Source organism: Fusarium vanettenii, assembly GCF_000151355.1.
Source record: "Fusarium vanettenii 77-13-4 chromosome 12 genomic scaffold NECHAsca_56_chr12_3_0, whole genome shotgun sequence".
NCBI classification, from domain to species: domain Eukaryota; kingdom Fungi; phylum Ascomycota; class Sordariomycetes; order Hypocreales; family Nectriaceae; genus Fusarium; species Fusarium vanettenii.
Genome location: NW_003315833.1, coordinates 6,531 through 26,360, shown reverse-complemented (window position 1 = coordinate 26,360; position 19,830 = coordinate 6,531). Strand labels below are relative to the sequence as shown.

The 19,830-nt window shown below is 49.4% G+C and overlaps 10 protein-coding genes across 10 annotated transcripts; 7 read left to right on the top strand and 3 right to left on the bottom strand.

Annotated features, from left to right (window-relative positions):
- Positions 1–353: 353 nt before the first annotated feature.
- NECHADRAFT_64609 (uncharacterized protein) lies at positions 354–3,161 on the top strand (the record flags this gene model as incomplete). Its single annotated transcript, XM_003040852.1, has 3 exons — positions 354–901; positions 952–1,937; positions 2,151–3,161. The coding sequence occupies 3 exons, from the start codon at positions 354–356 to the stop codon at positions 2,567–2,569; spliced, it is 1,953 nt and encodes a 650-aa protein (XP_003040898.1). The 3' UTR covers positions 2,570–3,161.
- A 14-nt stretch (positions 3,162–3,175) lies between these two features.
- NECHADRAFT_53260 (uncharacterized protein) lies at positions 3,176–4,306 on the top strand (the record flags this gene model as incomplete). The annotated part of the gene is made up of 3 exons (XM_003040851.1): positions 3,176–3,766; positions 3,829–4,176; positions 4,229–4,306. 3 exons carry the CDS (start codon positions 3,176–3,178, stop codon positions 4,304–4,306), a joined length of 1,017 nt encoding a protein of 338 aa, XP_003040897.1.
- A 122-nt stretch (positions 4,307–4,428) lies between these two features.
- Positions 4,429–4,962, bottom strand: NECHADRAFT_87302 (uncharacterized protein; the record flags this gene model as incomplete). The annotated part of the gene is made up of 1 exon (XM_003040818.1): positions 4,429–4,962. The coding sequence occupies one exon, from the start codon at positions 4,960–4,962 to the stop codon at positions 4,429–4,431; it is 534 nt and encodes a 177-aa protein (XP_003040864.1).
- Positions 4,963–5,359: 397 nt separating this feature from the next.
- Positions 5,360–7,782, bottom strand: NECHADRAFT_105657 (uncharacterized protein; the record flags this gene model as incomplete). Its single annotated transcript, XM_003040817.1, has 4 exons — positions 5,360–6,272; positions 6,321–6,786; positions 6,862–7,447; positions 7,704–7,782. 4 exons carry the CDS (start codon positions 7,780–7,782, stop codon positions 5,418–5,420), a joined length of 1,986 nt encoding a protein of 661 aa, XP_003040863.1. The 3' UTR covers positions 5,360–5,417.
- A 790-nt stretch (positions 7,783–8,572) lies between these two features.
- Positions 8,573–9,481, top strand: NECHADRAFT_53332 (uncharacterized protein; the record flags this gene model as incomplete). Its single annotated transcript, XM_003040850.1, has 1 exon — positions 8,573–9,481. The coding sequence occupies one exon, from the start codon at positions 8,573–8,575 to the stop codon at positions 9,479–9,481; it is 909 nt and encodes a 302-aa protein (XP_003040896.1).
- A 993-nt stretch (positions 9,482–10,474) lies between these two features.
- Positions 10,475–11,753, bottom strand: NECHADRAFT_87299 (uncharacterized protein; the record flags this gene model as incomplete). Its single annotated transcript, XM_003040816.1, has 2 exons — positions 10,475–10,546; positions 10,602–11,753. The coding sequence occupies 2 exons, from the start codon at positions 11,751–11,753 to the stop codon at positions 10,475–10,477; spliced, it is 1,224 nt and encodes a 407-aa protein (XP_003040862.1).
- Positions 11,754–13,091: 1,338 nt separating this feature from the next.
- NECHADRAFT_53235 (uncharacterized protein) lies at positions 13,092–13,969 on the top strand (the record flags this gene model as incomplete). Its single annotated transcript, XM_003040849.1, has 3 exons — positions 13,092–13,386; positions 13,438–13,685; positions 13,733–13,969. The coding sequence occupies 3 exons, from the start codon at positions 13,092–13,094 to the stop codon at positions 13,967–13,969; spliced, it is 780 nt and encodes a 259-aa protein (XP_003040895.1).
- Positions 13,970–14,284: 315 nt separating this feature from the next.
- Positions 14,285–15,846, top strand: NECHADRAFT_53329 (uncharacterized protein; the record flags this gene model as incomplete). The annotated part of the gene is made up of 4 exons (XM_003040848.1): positions 14,285–14,636; positions 14,689–14,957; positions 15,009–15,052; positions 15,183–15,846. The coding sequence occupies 4 exons, from the start codon at positions 14,285–14,287 to the stop codon at positions 15,844–15,846; spliced, it is 1,329 nt and encodes a 442-aa protein (XP_003040894.1).
- A 341-nt stretch (positions 15,847–16,187) lies between these two features.
- On the top strand, positions 16,188–18,124 carry NECHADRAFT_87296 (uncharacterized protein; the record flags this gene model as incomplete). The annotated part of the gene is made up of 4 exons (XM_003040847.1): positions 16,188–16,232; positions 16,377–16,745; positions 16,936–17,664; positions 17,714–18,124. The coding sequence occupies 4 exons, from the start codon at positions 16,188–16,190 to the stop codon at positions 18,122–18,124; spliced, it is 1,554 nt and encodes a 517-aa protein (XP_003040893.1).
- A 398-nt stretch (positions 18,125–18,522) lies between these two features.
- On the top strand, positions 18,523–19,041 carry NECHADRAFT_87295 (uncharacterized protein; the record flags this gene model as incomplete). Its single annotated transcript, XM_003040846.1, has 1 exon — positions 18,523–19,041. One exon carries the CDS (start codon positions 18,523–18,525, stop codon positions 19,039–19,041), a length of 519 nt encoding a protein of 172 aa, XP_003040892.1.
- Positions 19,042–19,830: the final 789 nt, after the last annotated feature.

Sequence of the window (19,830 nt, the reverse complement as noted above, 5' to 3'; positions counted from 1 at the left end):
CTGTATCAAGTTGCGTGAGAGGAGAGAAAACTCTAGGTCGAAGTGCTCAAGTTAAGCCGTCTCCCTTGTTGGTGGTCTAGACTCGTCTTGGTGTGTGGCGGTTGGGCTCTATTGCTTCTACGCGGCCGCCATTTTGCTCAATTCCCCTCTCGCTACCAACATGGCGGGTGAGGCAATGACACCGTCTACCGGATGATACGATACAATCTTCTCAGTGGAGGAGACAACTGCTAATCCTTGACTGTGTCTGCAAGGAATCCGAGGCTCTGTTAAGCTTATAAAAAGGCCCTCATTAGTGAAGCTTCTTTGTCCACGCTTGCTCACCACTCATTTTCCAACACCCGGTCGCCAGCATGCGATCTCTCTTCTCGGCGCTAGCTCTTGTGAGCCTTTCATCCTTCAATGTTTGGGCGCATGTTACCACGGGGAGAGAGCGATATGGAGTCATTGGCTACGGCGTGGTAATGTACGATCCCCCATGTGCCTTTGGCTGCATCGACACGGTCAAGAGTTGGACTCTTGACTGCAAAGACGATCATGGCATGGGCGAACACTCAAGCTCAATGCACATGGCTGCTGCAACACCCGAATGCAAGGCTACCAACGATCCCTTCCTCCAGACCATGGCCTGGTGCTTTCACACTCATTGCGCCGACGAAAAGAATTCGACCCTGGAGAACATCTGGGAGATGGACATCGTTGGTCGACTCAAAATTCAGCCATCTCCCAAATACTCCTATCAAGTCGCTCTCTCGCTCGTCTCCAAGGACCCTCTTACTGAAGTGGTCGACTCGGAGGAAGTGCTCAACAGAACGTCTCTGGTGGATGAGGATGCGTGGCTTGCCAACTTTAACGGCGACAATGGGTTTGAACAGATGGAGATTCTGGCCGAGAGATATGGGTGAGCACCTAGAATCATCTTGACTTTTCCATCGACTAACAGCTGCGCAGCATCGTTCTCATGGCTACCTGCGTCATCATCCCCGTCGTCTTCTCCTGGCTTCGCTTCCTCCCAGTTCCTCAGTCACTCGTGTCCAAGTTCTACGCCACCATAATTGACCCTCCGCTGTTTGGACAATACCATGCCGTGCCCGTTCTTGGACTTGGCTTCGTTCCTACGCGTGGCCAGGGACTTTTCGTCGCCTACATCTGGATCATCAACATCATCCTTTCGGCTGTTGGATATAAAGTCCGAGATCCCATGTCCTGGTACGGATCCCTCGAGCAGCAGCTTATCGCCTACATTAGCAACCGTGTGGGACTCTTGAGCTTCGCCAACCTCGCTCTCGCTGTTCTCTTCTCGAGCCGCAACAACCTCCTCCTGTTCGTGACCAACTGGTCTCATTCGACGTTTCTCCTCATCCATCGCTGGATCGCTGTCATCTGCATATTACAGGCATGCTTGCATTCTGCAATCTACCTCCAATTCTACCTTGATCCTTTGACAGGCGAGGGCGCTTACGCGGAGGAGTCTAAGCTGGACTATTGGATCTGGGGTATCGTAGCGACCTTGGCGTTGGTCCTGCTTATGCCCTTCTCCATTCTCCCGCTGCGGCAAAAGTTCTACGAGGCCTTCTTGGCATCTCATATCGTTCTTGCGCTCCTTTCCATGATTGGCTGCATGCTGCACATTTTCTACCGATATGAATGGCAGTGGGGATACCAGACCTGGATTTGGATCACCTTTGCTTTCTGGATCTTTGACCGTTTCCTTGCTAGGCCATTGAGAGTCGTGCAAAACGGTGTCAAGAGAGTCATTGTCACCGTCATCGACGAGGACTACCTTCAACTCACCATTCCCGGGGTTGAGGCTGAAGGCCACGTTTACCTCTACTTCCCAACTCTCACATGGCGCTTCTGGGAGAACCATCCCTTCTCGGTGGCTGCACTGTCTTTTGGTCCTACCCATTCTCCGAAGACCCAATCACATACTGGCAGTGACAACGCGAACGAGGATGAGAAGAATGTCCCCAAGACCACCGACTTAGAGCGGTTCTCAAGCGACGCCGCTAGTCCTGGTCTGGTCATCTTTGTTCGACGTCATACCGGCTTGACATCTCTGCTATCGGCTCATGCGAACTCAGCAACGGGAATTCCCGTGTTGGTCGAGGGCTCATACGGCCCCCAGTTGTCCATCCTCCCATCTCCAGCACCACATCCAACGATTGAGTACTCGAACATCATCTGTGTGGCAGGTGGCGTTGGTGTCACAGGTGTCTTGCCCTGTTTGGACCGCAGCCCAAGCATCATGGGTCTCCAAGGCAAGAAGAAGCTTTTCTGGGGTGTCAGGACTGAGCCCCTGGTGCAGGCGGTTCGGGATATCATTCCACAAGTTCACCATGCCGAGACCGGTCAGGAGAATTGGAATGGCTTTGATGTTTCCATCTCGGTCGGGAAGCGTTTCAACCTCAGCGCTGTACTTACGGAAGAACTTGGAGGTATCACAGGTGGCACTACGGTGGTTGTCTGCGGACCATCTGGTATGGCTGATGAAGTCAGGGTCGCCGTGACGGAGCTTGGAAAGAGGGGTTCTGTCGTGAGGTTGATCGAGGAGAGTTTTGCTTGGTGATGTAGCCTATGAAGACGTGTTCCTGTTTGTAGAGTGGGCAGAGTGGGCATCTTCATCGTCATAGGCGTCATGCAGCTTCCACACTTTACTTTGATCTGGAAGGAAACCGGTCGCCCTGTCTCCCTAACCTCGCCTCGATTGGTGACTGGCCCGTCACCTCAGCCCCTCCCGACTGAGCGTTCAGACTAGCTGGCTTCGAAGCCAGGGATCGTGATGATCTAGATCTCTTTAGAGAGGAGCTCTTTTTTTCCATCGGAGGCGCCATGTTTGAATCCATGGTAGAACGGGAGCTGGTGCAGCTAAAGGGGAAATGGACAGACAAGGTGACACCGGCTCACCGCTGAACCTGTTGTGCTCTTCTTATCTAGGCAATCAGCTCATGTTCAACAAAAGGAACACCGCGCCAGAGGACAAATGCCCGGAGCGATGACCAGATCAGGTAATGTATAGCCGACGAACTGATGCCCAAGACCTTATAATCCCTGTCACAAAGAGGGGGGCCGATAATGCCGAGTTATCGCAGCCAGGTACAAGATTTCACGCAGATTGTCCCCGCTGAAAAGGCACTCAATACCATAAACATTGTTGTCTCATATTGCTTCGATCATGTTTGGAGACAAGCTCATCGTCGTTGTTGGCGCTACCGGAAATCAGGGCGGCTCCGTTGCCCGTCGGTTCCTAGACGCCGGCTTCCGGGTCCGGGGGTTGACCCGCAACACGGCTTCAGTTTCGGCCGAGAAGCTTTCCGCAGCCGGTGCCGAGGTTGTCGCCGCAGACCTTGACGACGTCACTACCCTCAAAGACGCCTTCCGTGGGGCTAATGTCATTTTCAGTGTTACAAACTACTGGGAACCCTTCTTCCGGCCTGACTGTCGAGAGCAGGCGGAGAAGGAGGGCATTTCTTGCCGAAAGTTTGCCTACAATGTTGAGTATCAACACGGTAAGAACATTGCCGATGCTGCAGCTACTGTGGTCGATAATCTCGATAATAATGGCTTCTTGGTTTCGACTCTGAGCCAGGCGGAGAAGTGTAGCAGTGGCAAGTTCAAGGACCTCTATCATTTCGACGCCAAGGCCGATATCTTCCCTGCCTACGTCGAGGAGAATCATCCGGAGCTAGCTGCCAAGATGTCTTGTATTCACACAGGCTACTTTTTTACGAGTTTCAATATTCTTCCCAACTCGTATTTTGGCAAGGTTAGTGCGGATTCATCTGGCTGTATGTGCTTGATCCGCTAATTCTACTTGAATGTCAATAGCAACCGAATGGAAGTTTCGAGATGGCCTTTACAACTGCTCCAGAGAAGCCAGCTCCTCATTTCGATCCAGTCGGAGACATGGGCAACTTCACCTACGCTGTGTATCAGATGCCACCAGGCAAGGCTTACATGGCTGAGGGCACAACCTGCACCTGGCCAGAATGGATAGAAACCTGGTCACGCGTCACCGGTGCTAAAGTCAGCTATCACCAAGTTACACCTGAGGAGATGGCGGCTGCCACTCCCGACAGGGAGGCAGGGATTGAGGTCGCCTTGATGTTTAGTTACACATCTGATCCAGGATACGACGGGGCAATGGATCTATTGACTGCCAAGGATCTTCAAAAGGTATGAAACTCGATCTTTCCAAATTTGAAGTTATTTACTGATGGATTGTAAGGCTGGCATTGACTGTCCAATGACTTCTTGGGAGGAGTGGGCAAAGAAACACGACTGGTCAGCTATTCTGGGGCAATAGGTGCAGATGAGAATGTCAAAAGCATAAGCAGATTAGAGAAGCAAGCACAGGGGGGATCAAATTTGATTAGTTACTTCCTAGTACTAAATCTTCATCATCTCATCTTCAGTGCAATCGCCCCCTCAGTCGACATGCTCCCTCTCCACCCTCTCAGCCAACCCAGCTAGCATCGGCGCTGTTGTAGTGTGGTCCAAAATACCTCCAAGCCAGACAATTACTCTACGCCTCAGTCCCGTAGGCGCAATTTTGCCACGAAACCGGAGATGGACGACAGTCGATACACCAGTTGCCGATTCGGTCTCGTGAAGCAGTATGGCCCATGTAAACTTTGTGCCGAACCAGAGGCTTTCGTAGATAAGCGACCGAGGTGGGTCAATACTGACAACATCGAAATAGTCATCCTTTGTTCCGTAGTCGGGTACTCGATCTCCTGGTTTGAGCTGTTGAAAAGTTGGGTTGATGACACGGCTGGCGACCCATGACTTGGGCAGCATCCTTTCCCAGCGTGATGTAAGATACCAGCCTCCGCGACCTTTTCCTAGTTGTACGACCCATGGAAATATGTCTGCTGCTGATGCGCTGATAGTTCGGGTCTGATTGTAAATCATCTCAGCATCAGGGATGATGTCATCTCCGGGATATGTAGCTTGCTCCATGGCGGGTTCGTCTTTTCGTAATCGATGATGAGTGCCTCGCAATTCAGAGTGTAAGAATAGGAGACGAGTTCGGTGTCGAGAAAAGATTTATCACTCATGTAAAAACAGCTGCGCACTAGAGTGTCTTGTAGATAGCAGAGAACGGACTTGAACTCAACTCTGATGCGGATGAATTCAACCGAACGGTTCAAGCTGGGGAAGTGGTTAAGAAGTATCAAGAGCAGAGTCGAAGATTAGAATGGCCCCATCGGAGTTTATATACCTGGCTGAGGCGGAGGGCGGACTTCAATCAAGTTCCGCGCTTGAATAAACTCAGATCGACAGGGAGACTAGCTTGCGCCCTCAGCCTCAGCAACGAAATAAGTAGCATTGGACTCTAGTCATTGGATACCAAGATGGGATAGCAATACGCTGTATTTCTATAAAATCACAAAAACACCGCCCTGCTCTGCCACCTAATGATACTTAATATCTGGCTGCACCTGCGTCACACCTCTCTCATTGTCACCCCCATCTTCCAATTGCTGATCTTGGCCCGTGCCCCTGCTTCTTTGGCGGAGCATCATCTCTATGCGTCCCTCGTCTCCAACTACTCTCACTGCAGCAGTTGTATTCCACGTCTGTGAACTTTCCACCCCTCCACCTACGCTCCCCAGCTCATCCGAAGCTTTAGAACGCAGCGCCAGCACAAGAATTTGTCCAAAGCTTGACCAGCTAGATACATGCCATGGGTGCCGTGATAAAAGTACTGTTACCACGTGGACGAGGACGACAAGAACGTGTAAAAGAAGCACCGAGAAAGCAAACGGAATGGTCCTGCTTGTCTTGAAGTCATAGACGTGCCCTCCCAAGAAGTAGGTTTGATGTATAATAGTGTCGTTATGATCCGGTGGTGAGTCAGTGGGATACTCCATTCCATTGCCTTCACTGAAGCCATATGTAGGACCTGTCTGAGACAATGCATCCGTCAAATGCGCTGCTAGGGTAATGTGAAGACAGTCAGAAGATAAACTGTACACGATGCCGGAATAACAAAAGTCGCGTATCTGCTGATATGTCGAGTTTGTCTCATTAGAGAAGCCACCGTCCAGGCCTATTCGCTCTCCTAGGGCCGTCAACCATTCTTCCTTCATTTTGATGGTGTCACCAGCTTTGGCAGAGTCTCCAAAGTGGTGAGAGAACCTGAACAGAGGCGAGTCGAGCTGGCTCTGCACATTACTCGACTTCCCCTCCTCAACCCAGACGTCGGCCTCTTCCCAGCGAGCATGGATGCGGCATAGCTCCAGCTCGAGAAGTCCCTCCTCCTCACCCTGCAATGGTGTACCATCATCGGCCCTCCAGTCATCAGTGACAAACACCATAGCCGCACTGATGGAAGAGGTTTTGCTGTCTGGGAGATCGACGATCTGATAACCGAGCTGGGGTGACTTCTTCCTTCGGGCGACTTTGAGTAACTTCTTGAAGCCAGAGTCTTTGTCCGCGTCGAGAAGAACATTGTTGTTGGTAATGTTGGACTGAAAACTAAAACTTGCTTGTGATCCCGCTGTTTTGTTAGGCGAGCACTCCACAGCAATTAGAGGCTGTTTCCATCTCTGCACTTCTGAAGAATTCACAGCCGTTCGATAAGACTTGGTGAGAACATCGGTTGGCTTCTCCCTCCAGTATCGATCAAGCTGATCAGCCACGGCGCTCATGGGAGTTGTAGCAATGGCTATTGAGCTCGACTCTAGGTCCTCAAAGTCCATGGTGAGCGAGATGAGACGGCTCCCCGGGGTGTCGAGGTTATAGTTGGTATACGTAAAGTTGGCCATCCGTCGCGAACTGCTAAACTCTTCCTTGTCTGGCGGGTCATCGATGATGGGAATGAGCATCCTGAAGAGATCTTGTTGACTTGGCGACGAAGTTGCGAAGACTTCATATAGCTCAACATGCTTGGAGTCCAGGTCCGTCTCGTATAGCTGGGCCCTCACGTATGTGATGATTTCCTCCTTTTTTGGCTGTAGGTGGACTTGTTGCCACCCTTCGCGTGGGATGATTGCGATGGCAGACAAAGGAGCAGCAGCGAGAGAGAGAAGAATGACAACGATGATGATGAAGCCAGTAATTCGGGGTCTTCCTCGCGAGTGGTTAGCTCTCGGCTGCAATATAGCAGACCATAGCTCCCAACTAAAGAGGTAGAGGATCGGGGCACCGAGCTGAAAGGGCGACGAGAGAAAGCCAAGGGGAACGCCATTCTTGTCAACCAAGAGGCCGTAGTAAACCCGATACATTAGGACATCAGCTAGAGATACCAAGATGAGAATCTCGTGGCCCTTTGCCACGAATTGGAGAATGCTCAGTTGCTCGACGGTAGGATGAGGCCAGCGGACTTGGGCGATGTAGAGGGCGAGGATTGCCAGGGTGATTGCGACAGCTGGCAGATGGAAGAGAGTCAAGTGGCCAAGAGCTGTCCATATTCCTTTGCTGCAGACTTTCTTTGGGGGCTCTGGGTTGTTGAGCTTCTTTGGGTATGGGCCCCGAGAGGTCGAACCCTGTATGAGAGTCTCGGTACTTTCGACTACATCCCTTGCTCTCGGGTCTTGAAAAGACGGCGTGGTTGTGCTTTGAGGGAAAGGATCCTCGGCAGTACTGCTGAGAGTGGAATACTTGGAGAAGCCAAATGCTGGCGGTTTTGCTTGCTCGTGTGACGTCTGAACCAAGTTAGTATCCTGACTGCTACCGATTCTGAGTGACCTGAGCACGTACCTCTCTTAACCAGGGATCCCTATCGAGGGAAAGAGAGTCAAAACTGGACATCTCCAGGTGATTCTGGCGCGACATGTTGCCACTGGGATGAAGGATGAAGAATTAAGGTCAGTGGGGAGGAGCCTACGCTAAATACTCCCTGAAACAGAGGATTGGGGCTGTACGCGCTGATCAACGCTTAGTGACTGTGGTTGGTTGCTGGTTGTACAGGGGTGATGCCTACCTACCTAAAGTACCTAGAATAAGAACATGAAGCATGGAAAGAATTGTATATAATTGGAGATAAAGCTCTGCATCGGCTCAAGTAGGAAAATGGAATACATGAGACGCTCTTGAATTTATCGCGGTTTTATAGCTTGTCCAGATCCTTCTCCATGCTTATCGCATCAAGTATTCACACAATCTCCACACGTCTCAGGCCCTGTCAGCCTGCATGAGTCCTTGGGGGCGATATCACGCCAGAAACGTCACTGTTCTGGATCATCAAAACAGGGCTTGGGGTCTGAAGGCATGATTCCGATGTAGTCCTACGAGGCAAAAGAGATACTTGGTAGATGTTTGGTGACTTTATTCCAGGACTTATCAAATCATGAACCACGAGCCAAGACGATCAATTTTAAGCTTATAATTGAGCTGACTAGCCTCACTCCTCTTAATTAAAACGGCAAACCCCCACTCTTTAAGATGAGCTTCGACCTCGACTTTCGCCACTTTGAGTGGACATCAAGTCCTCTTCATGGTGAGCGGCCTCTGTTGGAGCGCCTGAGCAACTCTTGATGATTGGCTAATCTCGACGCTTACCAGCCGCCCCCAAGTCACTTCAGGCACAGCCACAAACGCGTCCCTCACATCATTCATCAAGAAAATGCTCAACCTCTGTGAGACAGGACATGAATGTCACCGCAACTGCAGATCTGGGGGTGACAGAATATTGCCTACTAGGCTGGTGTCCATCGGTGATGAACACGGTCAGATTCGACTATATGAGACCGGCGAGGATGAACAAGGCTCTTGCGCAGCTTTGAGCCATTGCTGGGGACCACCCGAGAAACGTCCTATTCGAACTTTGCAAGGAAACATTGAGTCTATGAAATCCGAAATCTTATGGGACAGTCTCTCTGCTGTTTTCAAAGATTCCATCTGGCTCTGCAGGCGGCTTGGTATCAAGTTTATATGGATCGACTCCCTCTGCATCATCCAGGATGACGGGTCCGACTGGGAGGTTGAAGCTGCCAAGATGGCACAGTATTACTCTGAAGCGAGGGTTACGGTCGCCGTTGACTCTTCTCCTGACGGAACACCCCCGTTTCTTTCAAACAGAGACGAGCGATGGCAGCCCCAGACTGCTTCTTCTGCGCCATACTTGGTCGCACGAGAACACTACGACAGACAACTACAGGAAGCACATCCTAGCTTTTACTGTCCAATAGCCCGTCACTTTCTGCCAACCAGGGCTTGGGCAATGCAGGAATCCATCCTATCAACTCGGGTTATACACTTCAGCCCCTCAGATGTTACCTGGGAGTGTGATGTTGAGACGTTGTCAGAAGATGGGTTCCAAGTTTGGGACAAAGTCACGACTCACGAACCATCAAGGCCGTTCTTTGATATCGTGAACACGTCACAGGATAATGTAGAGCACAGAAAAGCCATTTGGGAGTTGTGGATGAGTGTCGTTGCCGAGTTCACAGATCGCTCCATCACGTATACAACTGATCGGCTGCCAGCGCTGAGTGGGATCGCGTCTCGCTTTCAGGGCATTGTCGGTGGTTGATACTTGGCTGGGGTATGGGAAACATATCTAATGGAAGGTCTATCCTGGACGAGGCGGCGACTCGACAAGGGCAATATCCGAGCGCCTTGTAGCAAGCTCGCTCCAACATGGTCCTGGATATCCATGAGTGAGAGGGCTCGAGCAGAGTTTCATCACGACCGTGAGCTATCAGTGCTAGCTTTGAGACTTCGTCCCGAGATTCTCGAGGCCCATTGCGAGACTTCGAAGGACGCCCCATTCGGCCGCCTTGAAGGTGGTCACTTGTTGATCAAGGCGTCGTTGTTCAAAGCCACCCTGGTGTATAACACTCGCTCAAGCCACGAGCAGATCAAGTACGAGATTGTAGTTATGGGGGACAAAGGCAACCAGGAACCATGGACCTCGGTAGATTTTGACGTGGATTGCTTACTTTCTGTCAAAGATGGTAATACTCTCCGGGCGTTTGACGAGGATGACCTAGAGTATTTGTCATACCCGGCATCGTTTAGGGCAACTGCTTGGATCATGTGGTTGGGATATGGAGCTTTGGTGCTAGGACACGATCCCTATTCCAAGAATTTCCAGAGACTCTGGTATTTAGATGCCTCCAAGCCTGGGTCTTCGGGGCACATGTCACCAGTTGATGACCTCGAGCGATGGGTAGATTCTCTTGAAGGAACGGTGATACAATTCCGTCTCGTGTGATTTTAGAGCAAAAGTCTCAGCATAGAACTTTCACAGAAACATTTAAAAGAATAATTAATCTGTGAGCAAATCTTCCGTTGCAAGGAACGTGATGCGACGTGCAATCTAGAGGGATATATGGATTCATGTCTAGGAACAGGGTATCGGTCAAATATAAACAACAAGTCCGCAAATACAAAGCTTTTGGCCCAAAATAAACGCTCTAACTCCAATCCAAAAACACTACTCAGCAAATGCATGATTCCAGACCCAGTGCATCAATCATTACTATGTCGACCATCATAACCCCAAGCACCCTTACACACAACCCTACCACCACCACCATCGTGACTTGGCCTTCTTACTCCCTTTTGAGGATACGGCCCCTAGTCCTTCCATGATCTAAGTTTAAATATTAGCATCCTTCTTTACAAACATGTTCAGTAAGTTCACTCACCTTGTCCAGTTTCTCGTCATGCTCATTACCACCAATGAGCGTCACAAAGAACCGAGTAACGCTGTTCAAGGAAAAGAGCACATTGTCATCTGCATCCTTGATGAACTGCTCTTCTGATTGGACAAACTTTACTTCTGTTACATGATCTTCAGACGTTTTTGAAGCCTCAAAGGTGATGTGTGTATCGTCTGGCTTGGTCCAGGAGCCGCGGAAATGGTTGCCGTCAGCTTTTTTGCCAGACTTGTGCTGGCCCTTATCCGTCTTGATGTTATCTTTTTTGGTTTGGGATTGGCCCTTGTTGGTTTCGGGTTGGCCCTTGGCAGTCTTGGAGCGGTCCTTGGTAACCCTGGAGTGGTCTCGACCAGCCTCGGAATTGTGCGTATCGGCTTTGACTTGCTCCTTGTCGGTGTTGAAAGGGTCCTTGTCGGTATCGAAATAGTCTCTTCCCATGTTGAAATAGTCCCTATTATCGCTATCATCCCTATCAGCGTTGAAATGATCAGTATGACTACTTCCTTGGGTGATCAACTGAGTGATCGATTCAGTGATCGATTCAAACTTGGATACAATGTTCTCTCGCAGCTGTGGACCATGGTCAACAAGCTTGAAACCTGCAAAAATGACGGCAATGATGGTGACGAGGATGAGAACAGCTTTTAGGAACTGTTTGAACTTGTGATACCACCACCGGGCGGGAGGGGGCCGGAAAGTGGGAATGCGGATGCGATTGGCCATTCCGCGGACCCTTTCAGCGGAGGCTCGAAAGAATGGGGGAACCCTAGCATTTGCGTGTTGGTTGCCTGCCCGGGAGTTGGGACGAGGCGGTTCCCTTTCAGACTTATCCGGCCTGGGACCGTGAAACTGCACGAACTCAAAGTCATAATCGTTCTTCGGCGTCCCCTCAGGAGCATGAGGAAGCATAACGGCCATAGGCTTATAGTCTATCTCGCCAAATAAGATGTTCAGCGGCGCATCAAAACCACTCCAGCTCTCATGGAACCACAGATTATGGAGCAACAGTGGCCCGCCAGGATATGTCTCGGCGTAGAAACTGACGAGGGTGCATTCCTCAGCATCCGGGGCCTTTCTGGAGGGGCCCACAGATAAGGAGTCGTCGCCCGTCGCCGGCGTGGGAGGGCGTTGTTCAGCCATGATGAGGAGCGATGAGTAGTAGAATAGTGATTGCAGTGTCTGTTTGAGTAAAGGAGACGATGCAAGTCGAGGAATCAAAAATGATTGTAAACTGAAGACGGATGAACCGAGTAAAGCAAGAGTAATAAGTACATTTCTCGTACAAAGCCGTATAAGAACAGTAGAGATGGGCCCAGTAACTCGGTGCCTCACAACAAAGCTTTTTCAAGGAAGTCAGAAGGGTCAATGAGGTAAATGCTCGATGTTAAGCCCCTGTTCAAGACAAGCCTTTGTGGAGGGGCATTGTCCGCAAGCTCGTGACGGTCAGAATAATTGTCCTCCCGATTTGGCCACAAAGGTCATGACAGTGTCCTTTTTCGAAGACGATAACATTGGCTCAATCGAAATGGAGGCTTCGATTATTGCGTGGCAGCAAGACAGCCGTGGTGGACAGAAACGTCTTATTGTATGGGCACGGCGAGCAGGGCGATTGCTCGCAAGGACAAAGCGGGAATACGATGATGAACCCAATAAACTTGGGCCTCGCAGCTTAAATGACGGGAAATTCGTCAACTGGGTATTCCTTATCGTAGTAAAAACGCGAAAATACTAAACCAGGCCAAAAAGGAAACACTTAGTCGTCATGATAAACGGCAAAAGAAAGGGTCTGGCCGGGGATTGAACCCGGGACCTCTCGCAAGCTTGCTTTCGGGTTTGCCCTAAGCGAGAATCATACCACTAGACCACCAGACCTATCACGTGATTTCTTGATGAAGAAGGGCGTGGGAGAGAATAGGTGGATGGTGGTGGCCGAACAGGACGCAAAGACAACGCCAAGTCTCCGCGACTCGACCGAAGAACGGCTAAAGCGGTGAAGGAATAGAATTTGCTCGATTCGATTCTCTACAGACGGAGAGATTACACAATGAAGTGCCCGCTTCATCATTTGTCAGCCATGCTGAGAATCTTAGCCCCTGGAAGATCGACTGGCGTCCTGCACGACCAGGGTCACCTGTTTCCGTTTCGGGTATAGTGTCTAGAGACGCGTTAACCTACCCTGCGTCGGAGGACATGGCCAAGACGTCAAGACATTAGAAAGCGATGCAATAGAGATCTAGGGCTCGATGAGGCTGAAGGTGGATATCGTGATGATGCAATCTTCAGACAACACCTATTTCCTAATGTGGTAACAGGTAGACCTTCAATTGCAAGGACGGATTACGATAGCATATCTTCTTGAGATCGATTAAAGGCCTGGATGAACTCCTTCTCAGTGACACTTACCAGCACAGGCATTCAACACCAACAACACCAACAACTCAATCACATTTTACCTCAATCTCCAACACCTCATTCACAATGGCTGTCGATACTCTCTCTCTCGCTGGCAAGGTTGCCATCGTCACCGGCTCTGGTCGTGAGAACGGAATCGGTGCCGGAATCGCACTCGCCCTAGCCCGAAACGGAGCGGCCGTCACCATCAACTACGTCTCCGACTCAGTCACTGCGCGAGCCAACGCTCTGGCTGAAAAAATCACGAGTATTGGAGGTCGAGTTGCTGTTGTGAAAACTACCGTCGATACACCTGAGGGTGCCAAGTTTCTCGTCCAAGAGACCCTCAAGGCTTTCGGAACTGACCACATTGACATTCTGGGTATGTCTTTTTCATTGAATCGCGGAAAATAAGTAACTAACGTCCTGCTAGTCAACAATGCAGGCTGGGGCACTGCTAGTAGCAGTCTCGACATGAAGGCCGAAGACATTACTAGAACCTTTGATGTCAATGTCAAGGGCCCCATCTTTGTTGCTCAGGCTACTGTGCCTCACATGCCCTCCGGTGGCCGAGTCATCAACATCACGTCGACCGCCTCCAAGCTTGGACAAGCCGATATTCCCATCTATGGAGCTTCCAAGGCTGCCCTTGATAGTCTTACCTGGTCGTGGGCCAAGGAGGTAAGTGACACCAAGAATCGTGAGTGGATGGAGCTAACAAGATGCAGTGGGGCCGCAGCCATGGTATCACTGTCAACTCTGTCGCCCCCGGCCCCGTTGCCACGGACATTGTCCCACCGGAGCTTCAGGAGGAGCTGCACCGAGAGCACGTCAACAACACTAGGGCTGCTGGAAGAGTTGGTACCATTGAGGATATTGGTGATGCTGTTCTGCTCCTTGTGTCTGAAAAGTCTCGATGGATTACTGGACAGTACATTTCTGTCAGCGGTGGAGTGAGCAACTAAGGTCTGGAATACGCCTGTTTATAGACAACCTCGTGTTTATAGGATGAATCTCTAGTTGAAGGTTTATCTAGATAGGCAAGAATTCAACTGCCCATCGCATCTCATCTCATTCAAAGCAAGGTTGCATTTCTTACCTGTGCTAAATATGTGACGCTTGGTCCTTGCAAGCGGCTTCGCGAGGTGGGCCCACCAAGATGATGCTTACAAATGGACATTCCTGACACCCGTTAGCACCGTCTTCCTATAAAACACTATTTTAACATGCCTACTGGCTAAAGAAATCTCCTCAAGAATATCATTCGATTCGATTGAAACATGGTATCACGATCAACTCAAGGGCGTCAAGCCCCCAAAGCCGACTTGATGTTTGTCAGCATCACACGCCCAGACCAGATCAAAGACCGAAACACCCAGAGAAAGATCAACCGCCATGTTATGAAACCGATAGGCATGGCAAGGCGAAGGAAGCAAAAGAATGAGAAAATGGAGGTTGCTCTGAAATCAGTGGAAACACCATCGTCTACCGCTGTTGTGCCCTGGCAAGCAGACGACAACATCGAGTTCGCTTCTCGGCTATATATGCAGAGTATTCCTTCACCAATGAGCGCAGACCAGGAGCTCAACTATCGACATTTTTCTGGTCGTGCTCACAAGATCATCGCCTTTTGTAAGCCCAACAGCATTTCTCACCCTCTGTGTAGGGACCTACTAACCACGAGTAGTACGTGAATGGGACTCACCTGTCTGCTCAATGATGCGAGAGCTCTCCTTTACTCTCGCAATGATGGAAGACAGCGCAATGCATGTTGCTCTTGCGCTGACATTGGTCTTTGCCCAAGAACATAGGCAGCATCTACTAGAGGAGAGCAACAGCTCCTTGGATCACTACAACAAGTCAGTTGGTCTTATCAACCAGCGCCTAACCACCATTGGCAACCAGGTCTGTGATGCGCTCGTCGGCGTCGTCATCACCTTGGCATGTTATGATGTGAGATTCCTTGGTTCCCTATCATTTCAGCTTGTCTAAATTTACCCCTAGATATGTATCTTCAACCTCGACCGATGGGTAATCCACATGCAGGGGTTGAGAAAAGTAGTTGAGCTTCGTGGCGGGTTCAACAAGATTAGTTCTCGTTATCTGCAGATGACACTTATCTGGTAAGATATCCCTGTGTTGACTCTTGTAACTGAGGTTGAACTCCTGCAGGACAAGTTTATGTGGCTCAATGATGCGCGATTCACCATCATTTTTTGAACCCCTTGAAGACCCATTACCACAGCAAGGGGCATCGCGTGCTCCTGGTGCCATCGCCAGCACACTGCAGAAGCGACTACCAGATGACTCGGATCTGTGCACCCTACTCGAGTCCATGTCCGAATTTGCAACCGCAGCCCGCGAGAAACTACAGTGGACTAAAGATCCAATGTTGATGCAAGAACTGCAGCTTGTTGTGTCCAAGATGCTGAGATTGCCTCGACATGATTTTCTGGATATCCGCGACGATGGTGTGGCTCTGCACGAGGTGCTACGCCTGGCTTCGCTCTTGTTCCTCTCGGGCCCCTCCACGAAGCTTGCAGGTAACAAGAATGGCAACACGATCCTCTGTTATCATCAAGGACGACTCCCGATGTTGCTCAAATCACATAAACTCGATTGGACAGGCCTGGAGGATTTGGAGCTTTGGGTCTTGGTCATAGATGCGTTGGTCGAGACAGGCCAAGACCAAGAGTGGATACTGGGTCAGATCAACCGTACGATGCTTGTGAGAAGGCTTAGCTGGGATGATGTTCTTGGGGCTGTGGCCCGAATTGCTTGGTCTGATGGCCTGTGGACTCGTACAGTAGATCAGCTGCGTGTAGAGCTGGAACAGATTTAGGCTCTTCGGGCTTTGGTTTAAACGACATTGCAGCTTGATCTAGATCATGACATTGGACAGGCCTCTAATGGCCGATGACTCACTAGCCCATTTGGGCCATTTCTGGTCATCTCACGGTGCTAGGTTGCCAGGCAGCAGAGCACAATACGGCGCAGCATCACGTGAAATAAGCAGCCTCTCTCTTCCACACACTTTGGCCAATTTCCACCCTAATTGTGTCATTACAATCCAAAGTGACTTCAGGCAACGCTGTACCTACGAGATGCCTCCGAAAAGAAGAAGTACAAAATGTAGGAAAGTGGCGACAAAGAGAACAAAGAACATTACAGACACACAGCAACATGAGGCCGTTGATCGCGTTCATGACGAAAGGCGGACAAGCTCAAGTAGACGGAGAGTCCTAGATTTGGCCCAAGCCGGCTGTTCCAGGACCAATCTCTCGTCTTTACCACAAGAAATATTGGACTTGATCCTAGACAACGTGGGGAGTCACAAGAATATGTGCTACAATAGGGCTGATGCTTTCATAGATACAAGAGCCATTGACCCTACGAAGGCTGGGCCTGACCTGCAAACGATATCATCAAGTCACAAAACCACGCATCCAACAATATCTACACCTCTCTGTTGACTCTCCTGGCCATGTAGACAAGTTGATACGTGTCATTGAGCCACATCTCAGCATTGCTCAGAAAAGGCAACTGTTGAGAGAAGGCCAACACAAGGGCCAACAGAACAGGTTCCCGCGAGGCGTCGATGAGGATGAGATACCAGCATGTGCATCTCGTGTTCGCCAGTTGACTTTTGGCATTCTCCCCCCAAAACGGTCACATATGTATCTTGCCAATAGATACCTCGATGAGGCCTTTAAGAACATGCAGAATGCCGAAATCGTGGATGTAGGCTCTCTTTCACCGTCGGTACCCCCTCTCACTCGCGTCCGTGGTAGACACTGACAGCCTCCATAGATCAATGGGAGATCACATTGCGTCAATGGAAAATTTTAGAGCCTTGAGCATATTCTCAGACCACTCTTCGCTCTTCCGCATGTACCCTCTGAGAAACATCACAAATCTGCAACATCTCAAGGTGGTTGACTATAGTCTTGGCGCGGCCCTTGCACATGACAGCGTGGTTTTGTCTATACTCTTCAGCTCGGCATTGACACTTCGCAGTCTTTATTTAGAGACGAGTTCATTGCAACTGGGAAATTTTCTTCTCGGATGGGAAGAGATGGCCTCTGAAGCTGACTGGATCGACCAAGACCATGTCTACCTCAGCGCCCTGAAGTCACTCTCTCTCACAGGTCTCCGTTTCAATCAGAGTCTGATCGATTCGCTAGAAAACATCGTTGACTTTATGAGCTTAGACGACCTGACGATTGGAATAGTAGCAACTGGTGCCCTTCGCCTCTTTCTACTTCTCAGGCGGTTGGCTGCTGAGGCGGATGCAACAAGCCTACGCAAGCTGTCCTTGGTCATGTCAAGCGAAAGTGCATTGCAGCATCTCGGAGACTTGGGTGCTGATATGGAATTCGAGGCCAAGGTCCGGTTTGTTGCGTCATTTGACTCTTTGACTTGCCTGGAGCTCAAGGAAGAAAACCCATACCCGGTTACCATTGATGATGGTCCTCTTCTATTTGACGCTCTGTGGCGAGCCATTATTACTCATGGTAACTTGGAAAGCTTGAGCATAAACTCCATGGAAGACATTGGTACAAATGCCATTCCACGGTTATCAGCGGTGACTGTGAGAACCTTGATCAACAACGTACCCAAATTGAGGAATTTTGAGTTTGCACCGGCTGAAGGGGAAATGGTACGAGATCTCTATCAATCCTAATAAGCTTACTAACACTTGCGAATAGGAAGAAATCGGACAGGCACTCAGCCGTGGCAACTCACTCGTGTCCATCCTCCTCTGCCCTCAGCCGAACCAGCCTCATGCGTTTACAGGAGGTCCCGATTCTGGACTGATTATTATTACCAAAATCCTGAAAGGCTTCCTATCTCGGGAACTTGACAATGTCGAGGGAAAGTTTGTTTGGGAAGATCATTATAAACTCAGGCGCATATCTCTCAAGCACCGATTATGGGATGTAGCCTCAAGGTTTGGCGAGCCCAGAAAAGGTAGGAAGAAAGCAAAGATACTGACACACGGGGGAGATGAAAAGCGCCAAGTCATGTATCAGGAGGTTCCGAGTTTCTGGGAAGAGACAACTGCTACGAATGGTCCAAAGAGTGAATGGCTTCGAATGGTAACCAAGGATCTTAATTAGAGACTATAGTGATATTCTGTCGGATTAGAGTTAATTGAATCACAACACTTGCACTTCCATATGTGATTGAAGGGAAAAAACTGTCTGAAAATTGGGTTGTTTGTATCTCTGTTTGTGTTGTTCGTTGATCAATGCCAAATGTCCCGTAGTTCTGCACTGTTCAGTTCCTTCAAGCACGGACACATGGACTAACAGAGCAGCCCAGAAAGCAGACTACCCGGATAAAGAGACACAGAAACTGAACGAGAAATATCTCTATCTGTTCAGACCCACAGCTAATAATGACAATAGATCTATAAATTGGCTCTTATTCTCGTAGCAAACTTGATCACCAAGCATCCTGCCGCTTACAACAGCTAACCATCTACACCATCCCAACCCTCTCTGAAAAACGCAAAATGGCAAAGCAGACCAGCACTGAGACAAATGAGCGCGCGGCCGCCTGGACTCCCTGGCTTGGTTGGCTATTGGAGCACCCAGAAGCCGTCGTGCCGGAGGTGAATGACACCAAAAGTGTACGAATCCCTATACAATGTAGGATATGCGATTCCATCAACAGCAGCACCGTAGATTGGGTTTATGTTGACCCCTATGACGCCGAATGTGGCACACTACCTCGAGAGTGCATGGACCCAGACTTTCTGATCTGGGTCAACTCTGAAGGGCGTCATATCATGGAGGACAACCCAGAGGCAGTTAAGGGTGTCACTGAGGCCCTTCGTGGACTTGACAGAGATAGGGCTGCTGCTGTTCGCGAGCTGATCCAGGAGAGATGGAAGAAGGCTGCGGCTGTTTACAAGGAACAGGCACAAAAGGCTAAGGACGAGACGACGAAGACGGAGGAGGAGCCCGTCAAGAATGTCACTCAGGATAAGTGGACGTCCAAGTACCTCATTTTCCCCAAGCTTAGCTTTTGAGGGTCTTTAACCCTTTTGGTTGAGTGAGGTTGCGATTTTGGTGGCGAACGAGGGCGTTGAGCCCCGGATGAATAGGCTTAGGCACTAAGGATATTCTTAGGATTAGATAAGCGAATAAACCTACTCAATTACCATTACTGAATTAAGATTAGAATTGTAAAAAACATCTTCACAGCATGAGCTGGGAAGAACACACCCCATGGCAATCACTGAGCAAAACTGATTCTGACAAGGACCCCATGGACGACAAAACAATGCTTGTCAGAACTGAAAGCAATATTAGGTTACACCATAGCGCATCTTAAGGAGGGAAACAATGTGTTCTTTGTCAGAGTTGAAGCCTGGCCCTCGATGAGATAACTGAGCCACTAAGCCGTTAGGAGGGAAACAATACACAGAAGCCTGTAGAACCGCCAGCTTAATGTTGGTTCACTAAACGTCCACACTAGCACAGGCTCGCCCCAGGATATCTACATGATGAGTTCTGAACGCCAATAGGCAGTTAGGTAAGAGAACTAAAGGAAAAGGGTTTTCTTATCTGCAGTAATAATAAGAAGCCATAAACTACAATTGCATGAAACTCAGTTATAAATGCGAGAGTATTAAAACCCAATCGGATCCATACTACTAGTAACTAATCTCATAATGACTTAGGGTTACTATTAGCAGACTTACTTAAAATATTATTTTATAATAATAAAATAATATTCTTAGAAGACTAAAATATACTTTAAGCTTAATCCTATATTAGAAGGATAATTTAAAATACTATATGCTTAATTTAACTTT